Genomic DNA, 25,948 nt, shown 5'->3' on the forward strand with positions numbered 1-25,948 from the left:
TTTCTACTTTTCAAATGTTTTTAATTCTAAACCACAATTTCATGTTTTCAAAAATATCAAAGAAAGAAGCGTGTAATAAACAGCACACATACTACTACTGTGACCTAAACAACAAGATCAGAGAGAAAACATTTATATTTAAGAATATCATATTCAGAATAGAGAGAGAATGGTTTATAAAAAAAATAAAATAAAAAACTGTTTAACCAGAACTAAAACAATAACACTTATTTTTACAACTTACAACAAAAAACATGAGTAACAAGGATTACTTTTTAAAGTGTTGAGATTGAATGCATACTGGTCCCACATCAAATTATCATCTGATTTGGACAAACGAGAATTTCTCATCAGTAAGGTCTGTCTCTGTGGTCTTGTCTGTGCTCACCCCTGAAAACATGCAAAACATTTAAATATTAATTTGCCCTCATGTATAAAACATTAGCATACACCTTTGTATCAAAGTGAATAATGTGGGGGGCCTGGGTGGCTCAGCGAGTATTGACGCTGACTACCACCCCTGGACTCGCGAGTTCGAATCCAGGGTGTGCTGAGTGACTCCAGTCAGGTCTCCTAAGCAACCAAATTGGCCCGGTTGCTAGAGAGGGTAGAGTCACATGGGGTAGCCTCCTCGTGGTCGCGATTAGTGGTTCTCGCTCTCAATAGGGCATGTGGTAAGTTGTGCGTGGATCACGGAGAGTAGCATGAGCCTCCACATGCAGAGTCTCCGCGGTGTCATGCATGACGTGCCACGTGATAAGAGGCGTGGATTGACGATTGAGAAGCAGAGGCAACTGAGACTTGTCCTCCGCCACCCGGATTTATGTGAGTAACCGCGCCACCACCAGGACCTACTAAGTAGTGGGAATTGGGCATTCCAAATTGGGAGAAAAGGGGATAAAAAAAAAAAAAAAAAAAAAAAAAATTTCTCCCCAATTTGGAATGCCACAAGTCCTCGTGGTGGCGTAGTGACTTGCCTCAATCCAGGTGGCAGAGGACGAATCTCAGTTGCCTCCGCGTCCGAGACCGTCAATCCACACATCTTATCACATGGCTGGTTGAGAGCATTACCGCGGAGACGTAGCGCGTGTGGAGGCTTCACGGTATTCTCCGCGGCATCCAGACAGAACTCACCATGCACCCCACCAAGTGTGAGAACCACATTATAGCGACCACGAGGAGGTTATCCCATGTGACTCTACCCTCCCTAGCAACTGGGCCAATTTGGTTGCTTAGGAGACCTGGCTGGAGTCACTCAGCATGCCCTGGATTCAAACTCGCAACTCCAGGGGTGGTAGTCAGCCTCTTTACTCGCTGAACTACCCAGGCCCCCAACAAAGCCCATCACTGATAAACGTACCTTGAGTCCATCTTGCCAGGTCCGTATCCTCCCCTGTCACTTTCTCTCCCTCCTCTGAAGCCCCCTCGATCAACACCGCGACCACGGAAGCCACCTTGATCGAAACCCCCTCTGCCACTATCCCCACCATAACCTGTAAAAACAAATGCCTTAAAGCAGGAACCCACTGTCTGAAAAAATAAAGCCAGATGTTACCTTAATATTTTAATTTCGGCCAGGACGTTCATCTTTACCTCCCATTCCACCTCCACTGCCCTCAGGTTTGGAAGCTTTGCACTGATAACACTCATTTCTCCAAGAAAAGTTAAAATTACCACATGATCTGCACACATATAAAAGAGAAAATGTAATGAACAAAATATTTTGTATATAGTAGGGGTGTAACAATTCATCGATCTGGATCGATGCATCGATCCAATAACCAACGATCCAGTGTTATCTATATATCAATATAGACATTTTTTAAAGATGTTCCTTTATTTTAATACTCTCATGTCAGCCTTGTCCGTACGCATTTCCTTCAGGCTATGAAGCAAACTTATTACATTCATTTCACTTTATGAGCGCTAAATATGCTTTTCATGTGGGACAAGGATGTGCGCAGGGTCTGTGAAGCCAAATTGCGCTCTAATATCCATGCACGCACATCAACCGGGCATCCCGCGAAACGCGAGCTCCAGACCAGTGACAGGATCAATGTGCGTGCATCAACCGGGTATTCCTTAAAATGTGAGCTCTCGTGACAAATGCAGAGCGGCTCACATGCTCGATTAATTAATAAGACTTTACACATCTACACATCAACACCCTTACTAACATTTATTCCAGTTAACTGTAACATAATTTTTCACTACAACTGTGGAAGTTGTAGCCAAGAAAACCATGGATAGCACGGATAGTTGGAAATAAGTCATTGAATTGGATTAAACTGAAAAATAAGACGTAATCAAACAATTGATGATCACTTGTGTGTGACGTTATTTTTTTTTTCTCCCCAATTTGGAACGCCCAATTCCCAATGCGTTCTAATTCCTCGTGGTGGTGTAGTGACTTGCCTCAATCCGGGTGGCGGAGCACGAACCTCAGTTGCCTCCATGTCTGAGACCGTCAATCCACGCATTTTATCATGTGGCTTGCTGAGCACATTACTGTGGAGACAAAGCGCTTGTGGAGGCTTCACGCTATTTTCCGCGGCATCCACGCACAACTCACCACGCACCCCACCGAGAGCGAGAATCATATTATAGCGACCATGAGAAGGTTACCCCATGTGACTCTACCCTCCCTAGCAACCGGGCCAATTTGGTTGCTTAGGAGACCTGGCTGGAGTCACTCAGCACACCCTAGATTCAAACTCGTGACTCCAGGGGTGGTAGTCAGCATCTTTACTCGCTGAACTACCCAGGCCCCCACAACGTTATTTTTTATATTATTATCTGTATAATTTTTTTCAACATCTGAAGTACCTTATTTTGTTGTGGATGTCCCAATGTGGATACTAAGAGAGAGTTGAATAAAATATACAAATTATATTTTGGTTACATTTGAGGGCAAAAAAAAAAATGTATTGATTGTGTAAAATAGGCACATAAATCGGAATATCGATCACAGGGCCCTGAATCGAATCAAATCGAAATCGTATCACGGCAGGCTTTGAAGTATCAGCAAATATCGGATCGCAGGCCAAGAGAATCAATATAAGACCGTATCGTGATGAAACGTCCGATTTACACCCCTAGTACATAGCACACAAAATATGTATTGCTGACATTTATCTAAACCATCACTTACGGGTTTGAACATTTCCAGTCCCCTGCTCTCTGCTGGCCACCACCACCTCCATTGTTGCCTGGGAAACCACCACTACCACCTCGGCCTCCCCCAAATCCCACACGGCCCATCGGCACTGCAAGCAGGAAGAATAAAACAATGCTAAAACAATGCCAAAAAAGAGGACAACCTAAAATACCACTTAAATACCATATAGAGAATTTATCTTACCTCCTCGACCACAACTGGCTTTCATGCTTCCACCTCCTTGCCCAAAATCAGCTCTACGAGTGGCAAATGACACCTTGATTGGGTTTCCATTGAAATCTTTACCTATGGAGAAAAGGAGTTAAACATAAAGAGCTGTTCAAAATCAGAATCTACTTGTGAAAATGCTACTATTTTGCATTTTCTATGTAATGTAGCTTTTTTTTTTTTATAACAAATACAGTATATATTATCAGCATAACCATTTGAGTGAAAATTTTTAGTTGCCAGCATGCACACAGAAAATCTAAGCTTTCGTACAAAGGAGTTAACATGAAAAATGTAAAATGTCCTTATTCATTTACATAACATTTATTTGTTTTTTAACTTTTCTAAATCCTAAAATTTTGTTTAATTCCAGGTTAAAATTAGATTTTGAATCCTAGATTTTCAGTGTGGAATCTTTTGAACAGTAGTGTAACTCTAACAGCACAAACTCCAAAGAAATAAAAGAATGGAATATGGGTGAAGGCAGGATTCAAGTGGAACTGACTGTCAAGGAAGGCAGCTGATGTCTGCTCTAATATGGTCAGTTTCAACGCACCATCAAACCAATCAATGGCAGCTTTTGCAGAAGGGGGGTCATCAAAGGAAACAGTAGCCTCTCCCTTCAGCTTCCCTGTCTCTCTGTCTGCATACAGATTTATCATGGGCAACCCTGTCTTCTTATTGATCTGTGAATGAGAATGAAAATGGGAACAATGCAAAAATAGCTGCTTCACAATATTTCTTGTGCCCTCCTTTATTGTGTACCTTGATAATGCCGATCTGTTTGAAAAAGTCTGCTACTGAATCCACAGTATAGTTGTCTCCAAGACCTTGCACAAAGATTGTGTTGTTGTCAGAGTTATCCTGGTCCTCCACTGTGACAAAGATTATACAAACATTCAGAACATACATACAGGCATGACATTTGTTAAATATTGTGTGTAATGGACAATCATGCTATTTTTGGCATGTGTGTGATGGTTTTACTTACTGCTGGGCCCACCAGCCCCATGATTTCTGGGCCCTTTGAAGTGAAAGAACAGTCATTAATATTGAACATGAGCACAAATGCACAATTCACAAAAACGATCAGACTACTCATTCCCTATCTGACTTTCCTTCTTTGGCTCATACACATACTACATCAACCAGGATAAAGGAAACAAGACCTGGGAGGTGTTATGCAAACCACTAGTCACATTTTTGACTAAATGACAGCAATACAAGAACCAAACAAATATTATTACATTGTTTTGTGATCAAAACACTGTCCATTTCAAAAACGTGTTTTAGCAAACAAATGACAACTTATCCAGTTTGAAATTCAAAACTGGCCAGCATTTAATAAATCCAAGAACAATTTACTCTTGTAAACATACAGTATACAGTGTCTGAGATGTTTTCACACAAGCATATGCTGTCCGCTGTGCAAATGACAAATAAACAAGCTTGACTCTAAGGAAAGTCTTTCCTCTGTAAATGGATTTGTCCTCATAAGCAATCTGAAGTACGTCACGTGACTTCATACTCGTTTTTATATTACAGCCCCTTTATGTAGTTAGTGGTTTGAGCACAGGATAGTCATCTAATCCAAACCACTGAAAAACCCTCCACACATACTGATATTTATGAGGCTGATTTAAATAAAAGAGCACCAATTGCGCTTTTGTATGTTCCTTGTCATCTCATTAGTTGTAGGTATTTGGTCAACTTCTAAACAAGCAGAATAAATAAAACGGCTTTTAACCAGACACCACATTTCAACAAGTCAATGGGCTTTTTTGGTGGCTCATTCTCCATTAGCACTAAACACCAGTGCAACCAGTCAATATAAAGAAACATCACATCAAACCATAAGCTCAGAGATAATATATTGTACTCAGGTATTTCCAAATTCTTTTAAACATTGTGTAAATAATGTTGACCTTTTGAAAAGCAAAGTGCTCACAGCTCAAGTTATAAGATGCACCCAAAAATGTATGGAAGTAATTCCAACATTATCATTCATTTTGTGATTAACACCATTCCCGGGTTAAGGTCACCATTTTTCTACAACCGCAAGTACATTTTCAAGTCATTATAACACTTACTAACATCACCGATTTATAAAAAAGATTACAATTATCTGAATTATTTCCTTCTCGCACATCAGAATATTCACTTTCCGTTTTACATGTCTACTCAAATCACAACAGTAAGAATATAGGTTTGACTTAAAATGTTGTACTTCCAGTATTCAACTTTAGAAAATATGAGCTCAACACCAAAGTGTAGCAGGCTTATAGCCTTTTTTTCTCTCTCTCTTTTTTTTTTTTATTATTATTTTTTTAAATAAAGATAAAATCTACCATAGAGATCCAATTATGTCCAACAAAAATTGCTTTCACATTAAACCCAGGACAGTTTTAATTGGATCTGACTTTATATTGAATGAACTTTACTTGAGCTAGCCAGACAGATACGCATCAATACTTTGTTGCACTGTAACCAGAGATGGTATGGCGAACACAAGCAAGTTGGTTTCAGGCAGATGTTGACATGTTCAAACCATTATGAACATGTTACTCATATGTAGCACACAAATCATACCATATAGTGAATACACATGTTTATTACATGTGTAATATTGACATCTCCAGGCCAGTTTGTTTTTTAATAGTGTTCTTCACATGTACAGTTTTTGTGTTGTGTTGACTTTTATCAGGAACTTCATCAGATGGGTACGATCTCAAAACCACCACTGTATAGATGGCCCAACAGGCACAAATTCATTCAGACAACCTCAAGAAAGCAGTTAAAGCTGTAGTGTGCACCAAAGAAAAATTTAATTTCATGAAAGAAATAAGTAGAATCTTCAAGGTAATGTCCACCGGTATAATTGATTTTGAGATAAAACTCCCAGTAGTCAGTACAGGAATTTTTTATTTTGAAGTTCTCTGAATATTCAATATTCTTCAAAAGCCTTCAGGAGACAATTCATGCATTGTTAGAATAGCTCAGCCGATAGACTATACAGCCACTACAAAACTAATAACATGAAGACCCCAACTAGTTGCACTGTAGTTGAGTAGTGTTACACATCACCTGTTCACTCCGTTTAGTTTTCTAAACCAATACATCAACCATCATCTGTCCTTTGGAATATCAAACATATCAGCAATATACCATACCAACAACCATTTTGCACCATATTTGAGAGTAGATTCCATTTGCATCTACTGAATTTGCGATTGTAGAATTTCTGTATCTAGTGATAAGACATGAAAATTATCTGAAAAACAAAATAAAAACAAAACAAAAACATTGAATGTTACTCCAAATTTCTTAGCATGTTTGACAAGTTAGTGTGTCGCAAGTTCTCACAAGGTGAATGAGAGCAAGTACTGTTTGCAGACAAGACAAATGTATTTAATTACAAAAAATTACTAATAAAGATATGCTGCAATGTAATATTTTATATGGAACACTACATGGAAAAATTTAAATGTTATCTCATCTTCCACCTACTTATGCTTTCTTCTTGCTAAATGTATTAAGATTTATTTGTTATAGCTTTACCACTCATTTGTACCAAACGTCATCTCTATGAAGTGTTTATCAAATTCATTTCAGTGTGTTCCTTTAAAAATGTTATGTTTTTGTTAAGGCTGTTGATTTAAAACGTTATTTAAGTGTGATTAATTATATTACAAAACACTGCATTAAAAAAAATTAACGCAATTCATCATGTCTCCGGACTGTAATAAGTAGGGGGTGTAAATATTTGCACCGACAACGATTCGATTACAATTTTTTACTGAAAGATCACGATGCATAATGAAATCTGAAATTTGGTCATGATTCGATTATTTTAGAATTATTCATAATTATTTTTAAACATATGCAGAAGAATTATTACGGAACATTTTTAATTTAGACAGCACAGACATGCACCAGACTTGAGCACAAGAGTCACAGATGCATTTTGGATCAAGTAGGTTTGGGTTATATGTATGGCTGCATATATAAACAGAAAAATAATACTAATGTTACATGCATTATAGATCTGATATGAATAAAGAAAAACATAATGCAACACTATGACTTGATGCAAACATACACATATACACACACACAGACCTTATGTAAACCGTGGAATAAGCATTATAGGTTTGCATATCATGTAGCTTTAACATTTATTGCACCAATAATAACAAATGAAATATGATGTGTATGTAATGTGCAGACAGAAAACGGCCATGTTTAAATCAAACAGGGTCACAGAATTAAAAACTATAAATTAGTAGCATATAAAAGGCAGATTTACATGGTATGTATACCTGCAAGTTTCCTATTAATTAGGGAGAGGCCACAAAACATTTTCATGACAAGCATGTTCATGAGAGTGTTTTATCTTTTGCGACTGACATGTGTCATTGTCCAATCAGAAGTAACTTTAACCAACCGGCATTTAGCTTTTAACTGGTTAGTTCCCTTTAGAACAATCTGAAATCACTCGATCCATTGAAATTTCTTTGTCTGATCGATACATCCTGATTAATTAATCCTCATATTATGTATAATTCAATAAAAAAATTTAATCGATTGACAGCCCTAGCTATTGGTAAATTACCATTACTTAGTGAAATGACCCACACTCCTCCCTCTTAGACCAGGCACTCTTTAAACCCCTGAAGTTCCTTGTTTAAAGAGTTTGTCACTTACCACCAAACTTATTGAATCCTCCTCGATCGCCCATTCTGATGGAGAAGGAGAGAGAAGCGAGACGAATTGAAGGTTGATGAGGGTGGTGCCCCATTTCACTCTTGAGGCTGGAAAGGCCCCACCTATCTCCTTCACCCTTTAAACAAAACTTTCTATAAGCCCCCTTTCCATCCTTTCCCCTCTCACTAGATTAATCTTCAATCATTACCCATTGGGGTTTATGGAAACCCTTTTGATATTCCTTCCTGAAGTCATGGAGGCCCATCATAATTTCCATTTGGCCCATTTCGCTCTAAAGAACATTTCTCACCACATCTCTTTACACGTGCAGCTTTTCATTGTTTCCAGCGCATCAGTGGAATCTTTTACCAAATAAATTATTTTCTTTCATTAGATCTAAGGCACTTTTTAGCCCAGGACCTTTTCCCATTGTGCTGCAAGTGGTAACGATGCTTTAATTCTTTGCACAGAAACTGCATACAGGACTTAATACAGAAATGACTGATGTGAACACCTTTCCCCCTTTTGAAATAATTCAGCCCTTCTATATTGCTTTTAAATGTAACATTTGAAGTTACCACACTTTAAAGCAAAACAATTTTTGTTCCACTGAAGTTTTTGTTTCAATCTTTAGTCATACATTTCTCAAATTTACTCTTGACTAATCCTCGCTTTCCCAGTCCCTTTCTTCAACAATTTTCTAGACCCGGTGTCTCTGTTTTATCTTCTTCAAAAGGAAAAGCGTAAATCGCAGAACCTTGCAGAAAACAGCCTAGAAGGAGATTTAAAGATTCATTAAAGCATTTAAAGCAACACACAATAATCCTGTAGAACAAGTGCTTACTTGACAGCACCTCAATGAGTGGACCAAAATGTGTGATTACAGCTTATCGGATGAGCCTAATGGGGCTTTTCCACTGCACGGTACAGCTCGACTCGACTCTGCTCGCTTTTTGGGGGTTTTCCACTGTGGATAGTACCTGGTACTTTTTTAGTACCACCTCGGTCGAGGTTCCAAGCGAGCCGAGCCGATACTAAATTTGACATCAAAACCCTGCAGATCACTGATTGGTCAGAGAGAATCGTCACTACCAGCATCATTGGATTTGCGACACAGGACATCAACCCGCTAGTTTTAAAGTTAGCAACAGCGATAGCAGTATTATTTGTTCACGCAACTTTCGAATTGTAAAAAGAAATGGCTGTGCGCAAAACCACGCCGTGGTCAATAAACGAGGTGCAGACGTTCCTCTCGTTAGCGACAAACGAAACGACGCAAAACGAAAAAGTCTTTCAGGAAGTGTCTCAGCTGTTGGCTGCACACGGCTACCACCGGACCTACCAACAGTGTAGGGAAAAGTTAAAAAAACCTTAAAAGTGACTACAGAACCATCAAGGACCACAACAGCCAGAGTGGTTCAAACAGAAGAAAGTGGAAGAGGTTCAACCAAATGGACGCTATCTATGGCAATAGACTGGTGAACAATGGGAGGGAGAGTGCCCTGTTGATGGTACGTTAACTCTATATTCTGCTTGAAAGCTTCACTTTATTTAGTTGACCAGCTACTGGAAAGCTTGCTTCTAAAACAACCAGGCCAATTTAACTGTTACACTTGTGTAAAATCACCATGCAACAACTGCTTTATGCAGCACAATGAGCTAGTAGCTAACAGCTAGCGGTCGTGTTATTGTTTATGGTCAGTAATGTTTGTGTCATGTTTAAGATGATGTCAAGGCAGTAGAGGCGGTGCAACAATGACGATCAGCCTATAATCCCACTCACGTTGAGGCGGCACTAAACTGCAGTGGAAAAGCAAGCTCAGAAAAGTGAAGCAAGCAGAGTCGAGTCAAACCGAACCGTAATGTGTAGTGGAAAAGTGCCATAAGATCACCTGCTGCTCATGTAATAGTGTAATATACTGTATATGAGCAAACTTTAATCATTTGTTATTTTTTTTTTTTTTTACAAAATAATTATTTGACAAATTTGCTTCACTAACAGTGATAAAAATATTTTAATAAGGACCTGCTCAATAATACATTTAGTAAATAAAATAAAAAAAATATATATATTTTTGGTTTATGAAAATGTTTTAGACAATATGTCTATTTAAAATAAAATAAAAATGTAAAAAGATTCATACACTATCTGTATTTCATCAACTCAGGAAAACTGTATAGCCTAACAAAAATAAGCACTACTGATAAAATAAGAAACCACAATGTAACCCATTAACTTGAGATATCATACGTGCACAAAATGTCACTAAAAACTACAAACAAAACATTTGTAAACAGTGACCTCAGTTTTACAAGGTTGTATCTGGCATTTTAGGTCATAAATTAGTAAAGCAAATACACCTACATAGTGAATGACATGTCATGCTCTTGTGTGGTCACTTTTGCATTTTTCAAAATTCTGGGTCTTAATAATATGAAAAGTCTATCTACTTCTGCTTTCATGCAATGTGGCCATGTGAAGGCAAACATATGATGTGATGCATTCCCAAAGGCAAAGAGGTAAAAATTATTTTTGGACCAACTTATTGTCAAAGCCTTAAATATCCAAACCTGTAATTCATTCATTTGTTCACAGTTTAGTCCAGGTAAATTGACCAAGAACAGATTCCAGACCTGGTAAATTATTGCGATTTCTGATTAGTTTTGTTTAATTTTTAGTGAACCTTTTGCTGGTTCCATTTTGCAATGGGTGAAGATGAAGACAAAGTTCACACAATTTAAATTACATTCAGCAAACTTGCACCAACTTAATGCCATGCATCATTTTCGGTAAATACTTGAGAAAACATGAACATCAACAATAATCGTACATCAGACCATTCTGGCTCCTAAATGTACAAAATTCTCTGTATTCAGTTTCACTTCTTGTCAGTGTTACTGTTTTATGCAGATCACAACTTTACACCCCAAATCAAGACATTTTACCTTTAATTAATCGAGGTCTAGGCCACCATTAATTTTCAGCCCAACCAGTTTAGGTGTGCATATGGTGGAAACCTTTAGTCTCTATTTTAGATAAAACAAACAGGTAAACCTCTTAACATGCTCAGCTTGCATCCAACATTGTGTAACTCTGATTCTCTAAATGACACACTGATGTATACAAGTGGACTGCATGTGCTGAATAAGATTTTTCAAGAGCAGAAAAAAATAATGCTTGCTTACCCCATTCCTCCTCTGCCCCGAGGTCTTTCACGACCACCTCTGTCAAACCCACCCGCCTCTCGACCTCCAAAGACACCACCTCCACGGCCACGTCCACCTCTACCATCCTGGCCATATCTGCCATCCTGACCACCATAGCCTCCTCCTCCACTACCACCACTCATGTGTGGGGAATCCTGATTGTAACCTAGAATTTAAATGAAGTTTAAAATCTCTCAATTTATCAGTAAATTACATGTCTGAACATCATGACATCAATTGCATCAGCACTCTGAAATATAACTAAGCTCTTCTTGGTTTTCTGAGAACCTGTATTCCCTGAACAAAAGTGTAAAATGTATTTTCTTTACCAAGATCATGTTATCAGTTATGCCGAACATAACTCTTAAACTCACCTCCCTGTCCGTGTTGATTTTGTTGCCCATAGTTTTGAGGTGGTGGAGAACTGTAGTTAGGGGACTGGTTGTAAAGCGCTCCTCCATGCTTAGAGGACTGGTGTTGGCCCCCACTACCCCCATATCCAACACTTTGCCCCCCACTGTCACCATAACCACCACTCTGACTTCCATAACCACTCCCACCCTGCTGCTGTTGCTGCCCATAGCCAGATGACTTGGAGTTAGTGGCGTAGTTACTGAAACACAAAATGAGTTATAATCTATAGTAAAACCCTAGTAGGGTTCAGTCATATTAATAATCTGGCCACAGATCAGCAAAAAAAAAAAAAAAAAAGCCCACTGAGCTTAATCAATATAAATGAAGAATAACGTAAGTTCATCAAAAACAGATATTAGACACACTCAAATCCAGATGTATAGCCGAATACTCACCCAGAGGTAGAAGAAGGGGAAAACTGCTGCTGGTTATAGCCAGAGTAAGAGGACTGCTGGTTGAATCCTCCACTTTGAGCTGGTGGAGGCTGGCTGCTGGAGCTATAGCCTCCAGAGCTATAGGACAGACTGGACTGAGAGGGGGGCTGAGACCCATATCCACCTAAAGGAAGATAAGGAAGTTTAAGTTAACTAAAGCAAAATGTATTATTCTGCAAACAGCATTTGCAGTACAATAAGAAGTGTAACTGCCACAATAAAAGATCAATAAACTATCAATTAAAAACAGCCACACCTGATTATAAATTAAAATTGTCTACCGTATAGAAATAAACTCAATACCTGACTGGGACTGTCCATAGTTGGAGCCATATCCACCCTGATTATGAGGAGAAGAGCTGCTCTCTGAGCTCGGGTTGTAACATCCTCTGTAGCTCTGTTGGCTGTAGCTCTGGCCAGAAGGTTGACTGTAACTCTGACTGGACTGTCCTCCATAACCACCATAGCTGGGCAATTCATTAATTATTCTTTAGGTTAAATGTGTGCAATAATTCAATCTTATGATGAAACTTTGGATGTTTAACAACTTACCCATGATTTGAAGTTTGGGCATAATCTAAAGGGAAAGACATAAATAAATAATATTCATTATAGATGTTGGCATCTTGGGTGTGTACAAATATTGACAGGGTCAGAAAGAGCGCCTGCATTGAGTGGCTGCATTCAAATTGGTAAATGCTGGGGACTAGTCTTTTAAATTAGCTAGACAAGCTCTAAACATAACAAACGGAACATAGCGCTCCTACATTAACATTTAGCAGACACTTTTATCCAAAGCGACTTCCTGTACAAATAGGAACATAGCAAGCAATTTGTCATACAAGAGTCAACGATATCTGCAGTATCGCACTGCTGGGTTCTCAAAGTGGCTGGAGTATAGAAGCTAGCGTAGAAGAAAGAGACAGATAAGATTTTTTTAATATATATTGTTAAATATTAAATATTCTATCACTATTATTCTATAAATAATATTTTATAATTCGTTTATCTTTAAGGAATATTTGCCAGCGCAAGCTCCTCGAACTTCTCACGCAGCGTCTTCTCCAGTGCCGTATGCACGTGACGATCTCCGGCCCTCTGTGAATGAGCGTGGTGTTGTCATATCTGGCACCACCACAGATCTGGTGCTGCAAGCTACTAAAGTTACTGTGCAGGCCATCGGAAAGGTGATGGGTAATTTGGTGGTTTTGGACCGGCATGTCTGGTTAACGCTCACGGAGATGCGTGACGCTGAGAAAGCCGCCCTGTTCGACACCCGTCTCCCCTGACGGCCTTTTCGGAAACGCCGTGGAAGGCTTTTCTGAACTATTCATTTTATCCGCCCAACTCATGCTCTGCTTCGAGCCAGCGCCCGGCAAAACACCCCACTCCCGCCACCTCAGCACCGCCAAAAGCTGCTGCTGAGCCATCGGTGGGACCACGCACACTGTGGCCCAAACGGCTTAATTTCTCTTCACATTTCTCACACCCCACGCACAATGATCAACCGCTTCTCTATGGCGAGCGGAGTTCTGTCTCTTATAAAGAGCGAACTGATGCACCCGCTATCTCACAAACGCGTGGCGAGCTCTCACGGGAGTCAGACTGGGTGCAAAAAACAATCGAGCACGGCTATACGCTCCAATTTGCATGCTGGCCACCTTGATTCAACAGCATTGTACAGGGCTCCAGACTAAAAAAATTACTTAGGAGCCATTGGCTCCTAAACTGAAACATTAAGGAGCCAAATGGCTGTTTTTAGTAGCCAAATCACAGATTTTCTCGATTTAAGATTGCTGTTCAGGAACAAGATAGAAGGCCAAATAAAAGGAAGTCAGCTGATAAACCCATTCATCGAAGGTTTAATAAACAGTATTTAAAGTTGAGAAGATAAATTTGCATTCCCTTTTGTCTCATAAATGTTCACACCCAATGTTGAACATTTGTTCACAAAATGTTCGCAAAAATTTTTTTTTTTATTTAGTACTGCTCTTCAGAATCTACATTACAGATATTTACATCAAGTATAACATGCATATCGTAGTGTGTTGTCTTCTTGAGCATCAAAGAATGTTTGCACCTTGTGTAATAGTTGTGTATAAGTCCCTCAATTGTCCTAAGTGTCAAAAGTTTGATTTATATATATATATATATATATATATATATATATATATATATACAGTTGAAGTCAGAAGTTTACATACAGCTCAGCCAAATACATTTAAACTTTCACAATTCCTGACATTTAATCATAGAAAACATTCCCCGTCTTAGGTCAGTTAGGATCACTTCTTTATTTTAAGAATGTGAAATGCCAGAATAATAGTAGAGAGAATTATTTATTTCAGCTTTTATTACTTTCATCACATTCCCAGTGGGTCAGAAGTTTACATACAATATGTTAGTATTTGGTAGCATTGCCTTTAAATTGCTTAACTTTGGTCAAACGTTCTGGGTAGCCTTCTACAAGCTTCTCACAATAATTTGCTGGATTTCTGGCCAATTCTTCCACACAGAACTGGTGTAACTGAGTCAGGTTTGTTGGCCTCCTTGCTCACACATGCTTTTTCATTTCTACCCACAAATGTTCAGATTGAGGTCAGGGCTTTGTGATGGCCACTCCAATACCCTGACTTTGTGGTCCTTAAGCCATCTTGCCACAACTTTGGAGGTATGCTTGGGGTTATTGTCCATTTGGAAGACCCATTTGCGACCAAGCTTTGACTTCCTGGCTGATGTCTCTAGATGTTGCTTCAATATATCCACATAATTTTCCTTCCTCATGATGACATCTAAGTGCACTAGTCCCTCCTGCAGCAAAGCACCCACATAACATGATGCTGCCACCCCCATGCTTCATGGTTGGGATGGTGTTCTTTGACTTGTAAGCCTCACCCTTTTTCCTCCAAACATAATGATGGTCATTTTGGCCAAAAAGTTACATTTTGTTTCATCAGACCAGAGGATATTTCTCCAAAAAGTAAGATCTTTGTCCCCATGTGCACTTGCAGACTGTAGTCTGGCTTTTTTATGGCAGTTTTGGAGCATTGGCTTCTTCCTTGCTGAGCAGCCTTTCAGGTTATGTCAATATAGGACTCGTTTTACTGCGGATATAGATACTTGTCTACCTGTTTCCTCCAGCATCTTCACAAGGTCCTTTGCTGTTGTTCTGGGATTTAATTGCACTTTTCGCACTAAACTATGTTCATCTTAGGAGACAGAATGCTTCTCCTTCCTGAGTGGTATGATGTCTGTGTGGTCCCATGGTGTTTATACTTGCGTACTAATGTTTGTACAGATGAATGTGGTACCTTTTGGAAATTGCTCCTAAGGATGAACCAGACTTGTGGAGGTCCACAATTTTATTTCTGAGGTCTTGGCTGATTTCTTTTTATTTTCCCATGAGGTCAAGCAAAGAGGCACTGTGTTAGAAGGTAGGCCTTAAAATAGATCCACAGGTACACCTCCAATTCAGTACACCTCCTATCAGAAGCTAATTGGCTAATTGTCTAAAGGCTTGACATCATTTTATGGAATTTTCCAAGTTGCTTAAAGGCACAGTTAACTTAATGTAATCTTCTGACCAACTGGAATTGTGATATAGTCAATTAAAAGTTAAACAATCTGTCTGTAAACAATTGTTGGAAAAATTACTTAGTAGAGCGTCCATTAATAGATGTCCTAAACAAATTATTTTTAATGACTTCAACCTACGTGTATGTAATCCTCTGACTTCAACTGTATATATATATACATAAAATTGTAATTGTTTTAAAATATTGCCTTAGTCTTGCTTTACTTTTACCAGATGGCCCCAGAAACAGAGACTACAAGAGTGCAAATTGAATGAAATCCCAGATGCAGTTTATTGTGCTACTCCAATCCCAACCAATAATTACCAGGGAAAAAAAAGTGGTACACAATACAGGACTTTTAATTATAAAGAAGCCCAAAATACACATGAGACTCTTATTTTGAAATGTCTGTGCTCCCAGTTGTGAGCTCACTGATGGGTGATTTGCTGAGAAAGTGAATCTGATTCAAACTGCTAACCTGAGCCCCTGAGTTCAAACCCTCAGTTCTTTTCGGGTGATTCATGAAAAAGATCCGGTTCAAACGAGTCATTTGTTCACGACTCTCTCGTGCTGGGTTTGTTGTTGCGTGCGGTGCAGCGAGCTTGTCAACAGAACGGGTGAAAAAGAGCACGAGACACACTGGTTGTGCACGTTCTAAAAATATCTAAATAACTCAAAAGATGATATCTGACAAAACCGCATATGAACACACACAACCCAACTGTCGCCAGTGGTGATTAGATTTTAAATTATTGTCGCAATCAATTATTTTTGGTCGCATTTGCGATCATTTTAGTCGCAGTCTGGAGCCCTGTTATAACGTTCCGTCACGAGACGCACTGTTGTTACGGGCAGAGATTCACAATCTCCTAACGAAAGACGTGATAGAAATTGTTCCAGACTGCCAAACTCACAAAGGGTTTTACAGCCGCTATTTTCTCGTTCCGAAAAAAAGACGGCAGGCTTTGGCCGATCCTAGATCTGAGACACTTGAATCGTGCGTTGGCAAAACACCCAATCAAAATGTTAACTCAGAAACAGATCTTATCGCACATCCGCCCACAGGACTGGTTTGTGTCAATAGATCTAAAGGATGTGTACTTTCATATCCGAATTGTACCACACCACAGGATGTTCTTGAGATTCGCGTTCAAGGGGATGACATGTCAATTCAAAGTCCTTCCTTTTGGATTGTCTCTGGCCCTGCGCACGTTCACGAAATGTGTTGATGCGTCGCTCGCCCTTTGAAGATGAACGCCATGCGCATTCTGAATTACCTCGACGATTGGCTATTACTGGTCTGATCAGAGGCTCAGCTATGCGAGCACAGGGACTTGATACTTCACCATTTGAACAGCCTGGGTCTCAATGTCAACTGGGCGAAGAACACACGTTCTCCCAGCCAACAAATCTACTTTTTGGGGGTTCAACTCGACTCCATGAGCATGCGTGCGCACCTCACAAGCGAGCGCATCTAGACCATTCACCAGTGTCTGTCTCAGTTCAAACTGGGGAAAGCATTTCCACTGAAGTCTTTTCAGAAAATGCTGGGTTTAATGGCGGCAGCATCCGCCATCATACCGTTAGGTCTTTTACACATGAGACCTCTCCAGTGCTGGCTCAAACACCATGTACTGAGTCACGCCTGGCATCGGGGGCGCATGCACGTCACCGTGACTCACCACTGGCAGCTCCAAACCTTTATCAGCATGGTGTGATCCTGAGTCAGGTTTTCAGGTGGAAAGTGGTGACCACGGATGCGTCCAACATGGGTTGGTGCGCTGTGTGATGGACGAGTGCAAAACAGGTGTGGCACATCAACTGTTTGGAAATTCTAGCCGTCTTCTTAGCGGTGAAAACTTTCCATTCTGACATAGTGAATCATCACGTTCTGATTCAGTCAGACAATATGTCAGTGGTAGCGTACATAAATCGCCAGAGAGGCACTCGATCGCTACAAATGATAAGCCTGGCCTCTATGCACTAAAATGGCATGCGTTTGCAGATTGGTGCTCTTCATGCAACAAAGACCCAGTGAATTGCTCCATAACAGAGATTCTTACATTCCTTTAAGAGTGGTTGGACACAGGTCTTACTCCATCAACGCTTAAGGTCTATGTAGCGACCATATCGGCATTTTACGCCCCAGAGGCTGGTTTCTCTATAGGCAGACATGATCTGATCACAAAGATCCTCAGGGGAGCCAGGCACTTAAACCCCCCTCGCCCTGCTTTGGTTCCAACATGGGACATAAATCTGGTGCTGAGGGTGCTCATGAGCCCCCCATTCGAACCACTGGAATCCGTTGAGTTGCGTGTGCTCTCCTTAAAAGACTGCACTGCTGTTGGCTCTGGCCTCAGTAAAACGGGTTGGAGATATACAGGCGCTGTCGGTTGACAGTTCATGTCTGGAATTCGGTCTGGGGCTTTCAAAAGCCACCATTAAACCCAAAAAAGGCTATGTGCATAAGGTGCTTTCCACACCCTTCAGGGCTCAGATAGTGCACCTACAAGCACCTACAATCGCCAGTTTAGACTGCCAGATCAGCTCTTCGTTTGTTATGGAGGACGCACAAAAGGCATGTCTGTCTGCAATCAAAGGCTCTCTCACTGGATCGCTGATGCGATCGCCCTCGATTATGAGTCATAGGCCTTTAGATGCCCTATTGGCGTAAAGGCGCATTCAACTAGAGGCATGGTTCCTTATGGGCATGGACAAACGGTATATCCTTACAGGATATATGCTTTGCAGCAGGATGGTCTTCACAGAACATGTTCGTGAAGTTTTATAGCCTAAACGTGGTATCCATCGCAAATTCTCTCTGTCTAGAGAGCTTACTATTCCATCACCCAGCTGGTGAGCCCGAGCTCCTTATTACGGGCAGGTTGTCTGTTATAATTTTAATACAGCCACCTCTGTAGGCCGCTATCCAATTTACACCCACTAGAAGTCACAAGCACTTCCAACAGAATAAAACCTCACTCCCTACCTCTGGTTATGAAGGGGTTAATTATTCTGTGTGTATTATATGACTCACACAGATCCTCAGATTAAGATTAACTTTTCATCTGGTTTTCAACATGTGGGGTTATTCATTTTCATACACACTTGAAGACATATAAGTCACCATCCGAAGGGCCCGCGACCTCATATACATATTCTTCTTAAGTGTTTCTACCCTGGTACATCTTTAGGGTATGACGCTATGTAGTGTGGCGTGATGGGACTCTGTTCCCCATAGCGTTCATTGCAATGTCAAGTGAACTGAATCGATAGGGAACATCTCCGGTTACTCATGTAACCTCGGTTCTCTGAGATGAAGGGAATGAGAAATTGCAAAACTTGGCCGCACTACTACTAGAGTTTCAAGGATGGAGCGATGTGTTGTTGTCACAAAAATTCTGAAGAAATTATGTTTCAGCACCTGCTTATATAGGGCAAATGCGTGCCTAAAGGGGCAGGCTCAAATATCATTCCCAATCATAAGATTGGTGTTATGATACAAGGGCTTCAACTAGGTTGTGGAAAAGGAATCAGTGTTGCCAACTTAGCAACTCTGTCACTAGATTTAGCGACTTCTTTAAAAAAAAAAAAATAAACACCTAGCTACAAATCTAGCGATTTTTTGGACAAACCAACTTTCCATAGAAGAGAGTCGCCAGTACAGGCACACCTCTCTCTGCATCTACCCTGTTCAGTGAGTGGTAAAGGGGAGCAGCATATTCAGTTGACCGCACGGCAGCTGACATACAGGTGAATGAGCTGCGCATGTGCAAAAATTGTTGCCAAGGACCAGTCACTAATCTGTATTGTTTGCTCCTCCTTTGTTTTAATTTAAACAATTCAATTTGGCTGTTTAATTTATTTTTATTCTTTTCATGTGCTTATCTCTGTCTTAACACTCACTATGTGCGAATTCCAGTCGAAAGTGATCATCCCTATGCCCTACTCACTACGAAAGACAGAGCTCTTGATATGGGCACTCTGAAGGGAGCATGGTATCACAGTTTAAATGTAGCCTTCACTAAAAGTCTTGTGAAAGGGCCCTTTGTGAAATAATTAACTTTCTTACTTTTGTTTGGAACAACCTTTCAAGTGGCGTCCCCATAAATGCTGTTTGGAAAACTCCCTATCACAGGTGTTTAGTTCATTCCCGTTTCTGAACTCTCTGAATTCAGATCATTTATTCAGACAAGTCTGTACATTGTACTTTATTCAACCACATAATAATAAACTTTAAACTTTATTAAACTTATATGCACATAATACAAATATAAATACAAATACACACAGCCTTGGACATTACACACACATTCCAAAAAATAGCTAAAAGGAGGCTGACGCTGTGTGAGAGAAAAAATAAGAAAGACATTCTGTCGTTTCTAACTTTCTCTCGGAGTGATCGTTTTACATGTAAATATATTCGAAATCACAGCACAGCCGTTGTCTTTAACTTATGTGTATGGTGATTTTGTCAGACAATGTTGCAGTTATAAAATCAGGATTTTAGCAGTGCAGAGCAGCAGCTTGGAAATGGCTTGGAAGTGACTGCTGGTTAACATGTAGCCTTAATGGGCCGCGTTTCAGTCACTATTTCATACTCGTTCTGTTTTCTGACAACAGAAACAGAAAAAAATGTAAATGAGAACAGCTTTATTGGGAATTCGGCTGTATTAAAATACAGTATGTGAGCACAGAGAGTAAGAGAGAAGCAAACAGATGTAAAGGGCTGACACCAGCTGATATTAGGCAGAATGCAAATACGATGACGTCCTGAATATGCTAATTAGCGCATGGCATCATCTAGCAACTTTTCGAGCAGGCTTTAGCTACTTTCCATTGAAAGTAGTTGGCAACAGTGAAAGGAATTTCCCCATAGCATTCATTGCATTGTCTCGTTCCCTTCATCTCATGTAACCGAGGTTACATAAGTAACCGAAGACATTTCACAGGGTAACATCTGGTTTGAATGGAAACTGACAATTACACTTGTCAAGAGCAGTAAATTGCAAGTGGAATTCTTTAATTTACAACACTAAAGCATCATAGGCTGAAATGTGTCAATAATAGGCATATACTCTAAAGAGCCCATATTATGCTCATTTACAGGTTCATAATTTTATTTTGGGAGTCTACTAGAATAGGTTTACATGCTTTAATGTTCAAAAAACACATTATTTTTCTCATATTGTACATTGCTGCAGCACCTCTTTTCACCCTCTGTCTGAAACACTCTGTTTTAGCTCTTGTCTCTTTAAAGCTCCCCTTTCCGAAAAGCCCGGTCTGCTCTGATTGGTCAGCTGGCCCAGTCTGTTATGACTGGTCAACCGCTTACAGCGTGTCGGAAATGTAATGCCCCTTACCATAACCGAGTTTCAGCTGCCAAGTCTTCCTGAGCAGCTCATTCCTGAGGCAGGCATTATACAAATGTCTTACATGTGACGTAACTATGTCACAGAAGTAATGGCTGGACTGCAAACCAGGCATTTCAGGCAGTTCAGGAGCAGTGTTTTCTGTGGGAGAGAGTAACTCCCTTTTGTGTGGACTTTGTGCTTTGTAAATTTGCAGACCTTTTACATGCACAAACAGCTATATTACACACTAAAGTAAAGGTAAAATACCAAAAGCATAATAGGGCCTCTTTAAATTACTTAATTACTATAATTATAGTTTTATAAGTTTAAAGGTGCAGTATGTAACAACTTTCATGTAATAGTCGCCTTTTTTTGCCAATGTGTGAACGGCTTGTAATGCAACTTAAAAAATGAGCCCTTCCTGGACTTCCTAGGTTGCCTATTAAAGCCTGTAGACTGATATTCATGCGAAGGGAGCGGGTCGGTTTTGCCGGGAAAATCCGAAGGATGTAACGTTTATGTGCTCTCCCGAGAGCCTTCTACTGAATCCCGTCTGGCTAAGCGGGAACGTGATCGTGGTCGAGCAAAAACTAGAGTGAACATTGGCAGGGCATTTGATTCCTGGAGGGACCTTCGTTCGGTTTTGGGGATCAAAACCAACCCTGAATTGGCGTTTTTCTATTGGACAGGTAAGCTTACATAACTGCAAAGCATGTGAAATATAGTGCCATAAGGATTGATGTGTAATTTTAGCTAACTTGATCTTGCCTGCTAACGCTGACGAATTGCAAGATACCTTACTTCGTAACTTTCAAATAATTTCAACGATCTTCACTTTATACTAAAAGTCAGGTATATAGGATAAATTTAAACAAATATGCTGTTTTTTGTAGTACAACATATGACATAGAAAACATACAATAGTGCAACATAACAGTGCAGTGCAACAGTAAACTGTCTGCTATAGTTCAGTAGTATGTAGCTGTATGTGTGTATCAGTATGCTATGTTAGCTGATAATTAGTTTTAGTTTAGTCTCAAAGTTTGTAGTAAAACAATCATAACTGTGAAATTTTAATTATGCTACCTCATCTGTCAGCATGATGCCAGTGAATCACGTTCAGTCTCTTTGTACATTACGTCATTGATTTGGCCGATGCTCGCTCGCGTCCCTGTGAAGTGTGAGCACGAGCACGAGCAACAGGTAGCTGGCTGCAGTTCACTTAACGGCCACAGGTGCCATTAATAACAAGGGTTTCTGAATCTTACATACTGCACCTTTAAGGAAATGATTGTTTGCAAATGATAGTAAGGCCGGTTGGTCTAGTGCAGAGGTTTCAACTGGTGAGGCGCGGGGGAAAAAAAACATAACGGTTCACGTCTGTACACATCTGTCCTGCTAGCTTGTGTGATAAAGTGTGTGTTATGCATATGCGTGTTGCAAAATGGATCGCTTTGTAGTGTCTACAATACAAAAGACTACAGGAGAGGAGGCAGATTCCCTTCACCTCCACTTACTTATGCGGCTGTCTTCAAGTTCTCTAAGGGGAGGCTCACTTTCACCCAATTTGAAAACCCCTGGTCTAGTGGCAGCGTGATCGTAAACATATGAAAAGACCCGGATTCAATTCCCCAGTAAACAGCTGTCAATTTAATTAAATTGATATATCCTTTACTTTTAAAAGGCTCTGTGCGTGACAATGTCTTATATTTTAATTACCCATGACACTGCCAAAAGATGATATTTCAGAAGTGCAATTTTGTTTTTGTGTGGAGACTGGAGAGCATTTCCAAAGGCCAAACTGATCAATGATAAATGATACTGAGAAAGTTCTTCAGAAACAGTGATTTCGTTTGTTTGGCAAAATCTTAAGATCTTTTATCTTAAAATTGTTTGACAATTAAAAAAAAAAAAAAAGCCAGTAAACTATAGACAACGTAGTTAATAATTTTCTTCTCAGTAATTCATCCATTCTCAGATAATTCAGTAGGTTATACTGTGATTGCTGGCAATCAGATTCTGTTGCATTTGATATATTTTTTTAAACCAATATAATAAATTGTGTCTGTGTTTTACAAAATATTTTTCAATTGACCTAATAAAAGTACATCGTAATCTGCAGCAAAGATACAGCTGCATCTTGATGAACCAGGATTTGAACCTGGGTCGTTGAGTGATACCAGCGTAATACACCACTGAACCGGCGTCCCAAATCCAACTAATGGATCACTTTGTTCATTTTAATGGTAGGAGAAAGTTACTCAAACTGTTGTGGTAAATTAAGTCATTATTCATTATAAAGGGGGGAAAAAAAGCAATTGAAAGTATATAATTGACACACATCAGCCTATGATGCTTAATGTTGCAAATTAAAGAGTTCCACTTGCGATTTACTGCTCTTGACAAGTGTAATCGCCAGTTCCTATTCAAACCAATGTCCCACATTAGCATGGGGAACCAGATGTTACCCTGTGAAACCATTAAAATCGCTCTTAAACTGTCAAATTCAATAGAACAGACATCGATGAAACAACTCGGTTTAATAATGATACCAACATTTTTTATAATGTGCAAAAACGTCTTTTCTTTACTCATTGACAATTCACATTGAACAAATATGCTGAAAAGGCAAGTAAAATGATTCACTTGAACGCGCACATCCCCAGATAACACGATACCCAGTTGATCAATAACGCCGGCAAATGTAGGTCAGTAGCACAAATCAGCTCATCTGAAAACACGGAAAACAAAATGGCGGAAGTCGACATGTTCTTCGTTTTTGCATTTCCAATAATAAAACATAAATGCATCGGATATGGATATCGCTTTAGTAAATTTCACATTACATCGCTAATTGTTTTCGTCGCGTGCGATTGACAGATACGTTTGACAGAAGCTTCGTTTTGCATCACAGTGTCATCATGGCTATGCAAATACTAGCGCATATAATAATAATAATAATAATAATAATAATAATGTCACATTTATCACCTTACCATTTGTCGCCATGAATGCGCTTTAAGTCCTATTTAGGCACTGATACAAATGCAGATGAATAATATGACCTCCTGTACAGTCGCCTTTGGGGTACAAAATCAACTGCGCAATTTTGCGGAGACTGGATCTGTTTTGCCTGTTGGAGCCTGTGGGCGGCACAATCTCTGCACCAGTGATGTCACGGATGGATACGATGTACTTGTAATTTTCTCAATGCAAAATATAATTTCTTACATTTTATAAGAGTTAACAACCACGCTAACATAACCTTGTTAAAAAGAGTGCAAAATAGAGGGTACATACTAATCTATTAGAAGATAAATTCCAAGTAAAAGATATTAAAACACTTATGTTGAATGCATGAGTTAAATCATTACAACACACCGAGATGCAATAATATGCCTTATGTATTACAACTGATATACATTTTTCATAACAAATAGTAGAAAATACAAAATGAATAAAGATATTGGCATTTTAACATGTTTTGAGGTCTTGGTGACAATGTTTTACCGTATTTAAAAATGCCCATAAGCGTTCTATCGGTATACACAATCACAGTGTAGCAATTAGATTCCTGCTTAGGCAGGATCAGATAGCCAATCGGCATTATAAACATGCTTCATGTTACAAAATTTAAAAAAAAAAATTACACTTGCACTAATTTTGTTTGCTTTCAGCAAACATCATTACATTTGCACTTCTGAGGCTTTGCAGTGACTACATTCAAAACAAAACTTGGCAGTCAATGCCACACAGTAGGTTGTGTTTCATTGGTACACAGTACATAACTATTCTACTATCTGCAAATGACCACTAATGCAAACGAGAGACCTAGAATGAGAGCTCTTTGACTTTCAATCCTCCAAGCGTGACCCAGCAACTGAGCTTCTGGTACTGTGGAGCGGATGAGGCCAGCAAAGCTTGAGACTTTAGAATAGACACCTGGTCAGTTCCTCTAAGCGCATCCAAGTCCAAAACTTACAACTCCTGCCTGAATCCATGTCCCATTGCCAGTAGAACAAACCAGAGGGCCTCCAGAGTCTCCCTGAGAGCAAAAAAGGATGTCATGTTCTTTCAAATAAATCAGGGCTGCTGACGGTTTAGTGCTCTCTTGTCACTGTACAATGTGTAAGATTTCAGACAACAAGTCTTAAAGGCTGTAATACCTGACAGGAATCTTTGCCTCCCTCCATATATCCAGCACAGATCATGTCTGATAGTATGTCTACTGTTTCTGAATCAGATGACTGAATGTGGTACATTGATTGGCAGGACGACTGGTCGATAAGGGGCACTTGCACTTTCTGTAGGGCCCCAGCTCCAGTTAGGGGGACTGTTTGGGGGAAAGAGAGAGAAAGCAAATTACAAAATGCAAATAAATGTAATTGCAGAAAGTCTTAGCACACTAAATTCCATAAAAAGTTTAAACACTAAAATATCACTGTGGAGCGGGATGTGGTCATGTGTCTGTCACTGGGGAGAGAGGAAGCGGTAAGGGCCATCACCTGGTGATTAATGATACGTAACACCTGTGTCTCATTACAGTGACGACGGAGATGGGCTTGAAAAGGCCACCGAGAACGCCAGTGAGAGAGAGAGAGAGTCCCAGTCACACAGACCTGCCAGATCGTGAAGCTAAACGCTACAAAGCCGTTAACCTTAATTATTTATGAGTTTATGTTGTCTCTTATGACTAAAGCTAAAGTAGATACCTTGTTGTGAAGCTGAAGAGTAAATACACGGCTGTGAAGCTGAAAAGCCAAAGACTGTTTGTTAGACTGGGGAAAACCATTAAAGCCTAATTTACCTGGACTGCCACCCCGCTTCCCGCTTCCTTATTGTTGAATCTTCTACACTGGTGCCGAAACCCGGGAA

General features: G+C 39.8%; 1 protein-coding gene across 2 annotated transcripts; it reads right to left on the reverse strand.

The window, feature by feature from the left end:
- On the reverse strand, window positions 1–24,210 carry fus (FUS RNA binding protein). Of its 2 annotated transcripts, none has more exons than XM_051714569.1 (15): window positions 24,070–24,210; window positions 12,697–12,721; window positions 12,448–12,611; window positions 12,106–12,268; window positions 11,671–11,909; window positions 11,276–11,462; window positions 8,090–8,124; window positions 4,377–4,409; window positions 4,151–4,260; window positions 3,942–4,071; window positions 3,362–3,463; window positions 3,152–3,266; window positions 1,594–1,682; window positions 1,361–1,493; window positions 1–390 (listed from the first exon to the last, which is right to left on the reverse strand). In XM_051714569.1, the coding sequence occupies exons 1-15, from the start codon at window positions 24,080–24,082 to the stop codon at window positions 351–353; spliced, it is 1,578 nt and encodes a 525-aa protein (XP_051570529.1). In that variant the 5' UTR covers window positions 24,083–24,210; the 3' UTR covers window positions 1–350. The 2 variants fall into 2 exon arrangements, with proteins under 2 accessions (XP_051570529.1, XP_051570528.1); XM_051714568.1 differs by having other exon boundaries at window positions 3,891–4,071.
- Between the last annotated feature and the right edge of the window lie 1,738 nt (window positions 24,211–25,948).

The sequence above is a fragment of the Myxocyprinus asiaticus genome, chromosome 13 (assembly GCF_019703515.2).
Source record: "Myxocyprinus asiaticus isolate MX2 ecotype Aquarium Trade chromosome 13, UBuf_Myxa_2, whole genome shotgun sequence".
Lineage (NCBI taxonomy): Eukaryota > Metazoa > Chordata > Actinopteri > Cypriniformes > Catostomidae > Myxocyprinus > Myxocyprinus asiaticus.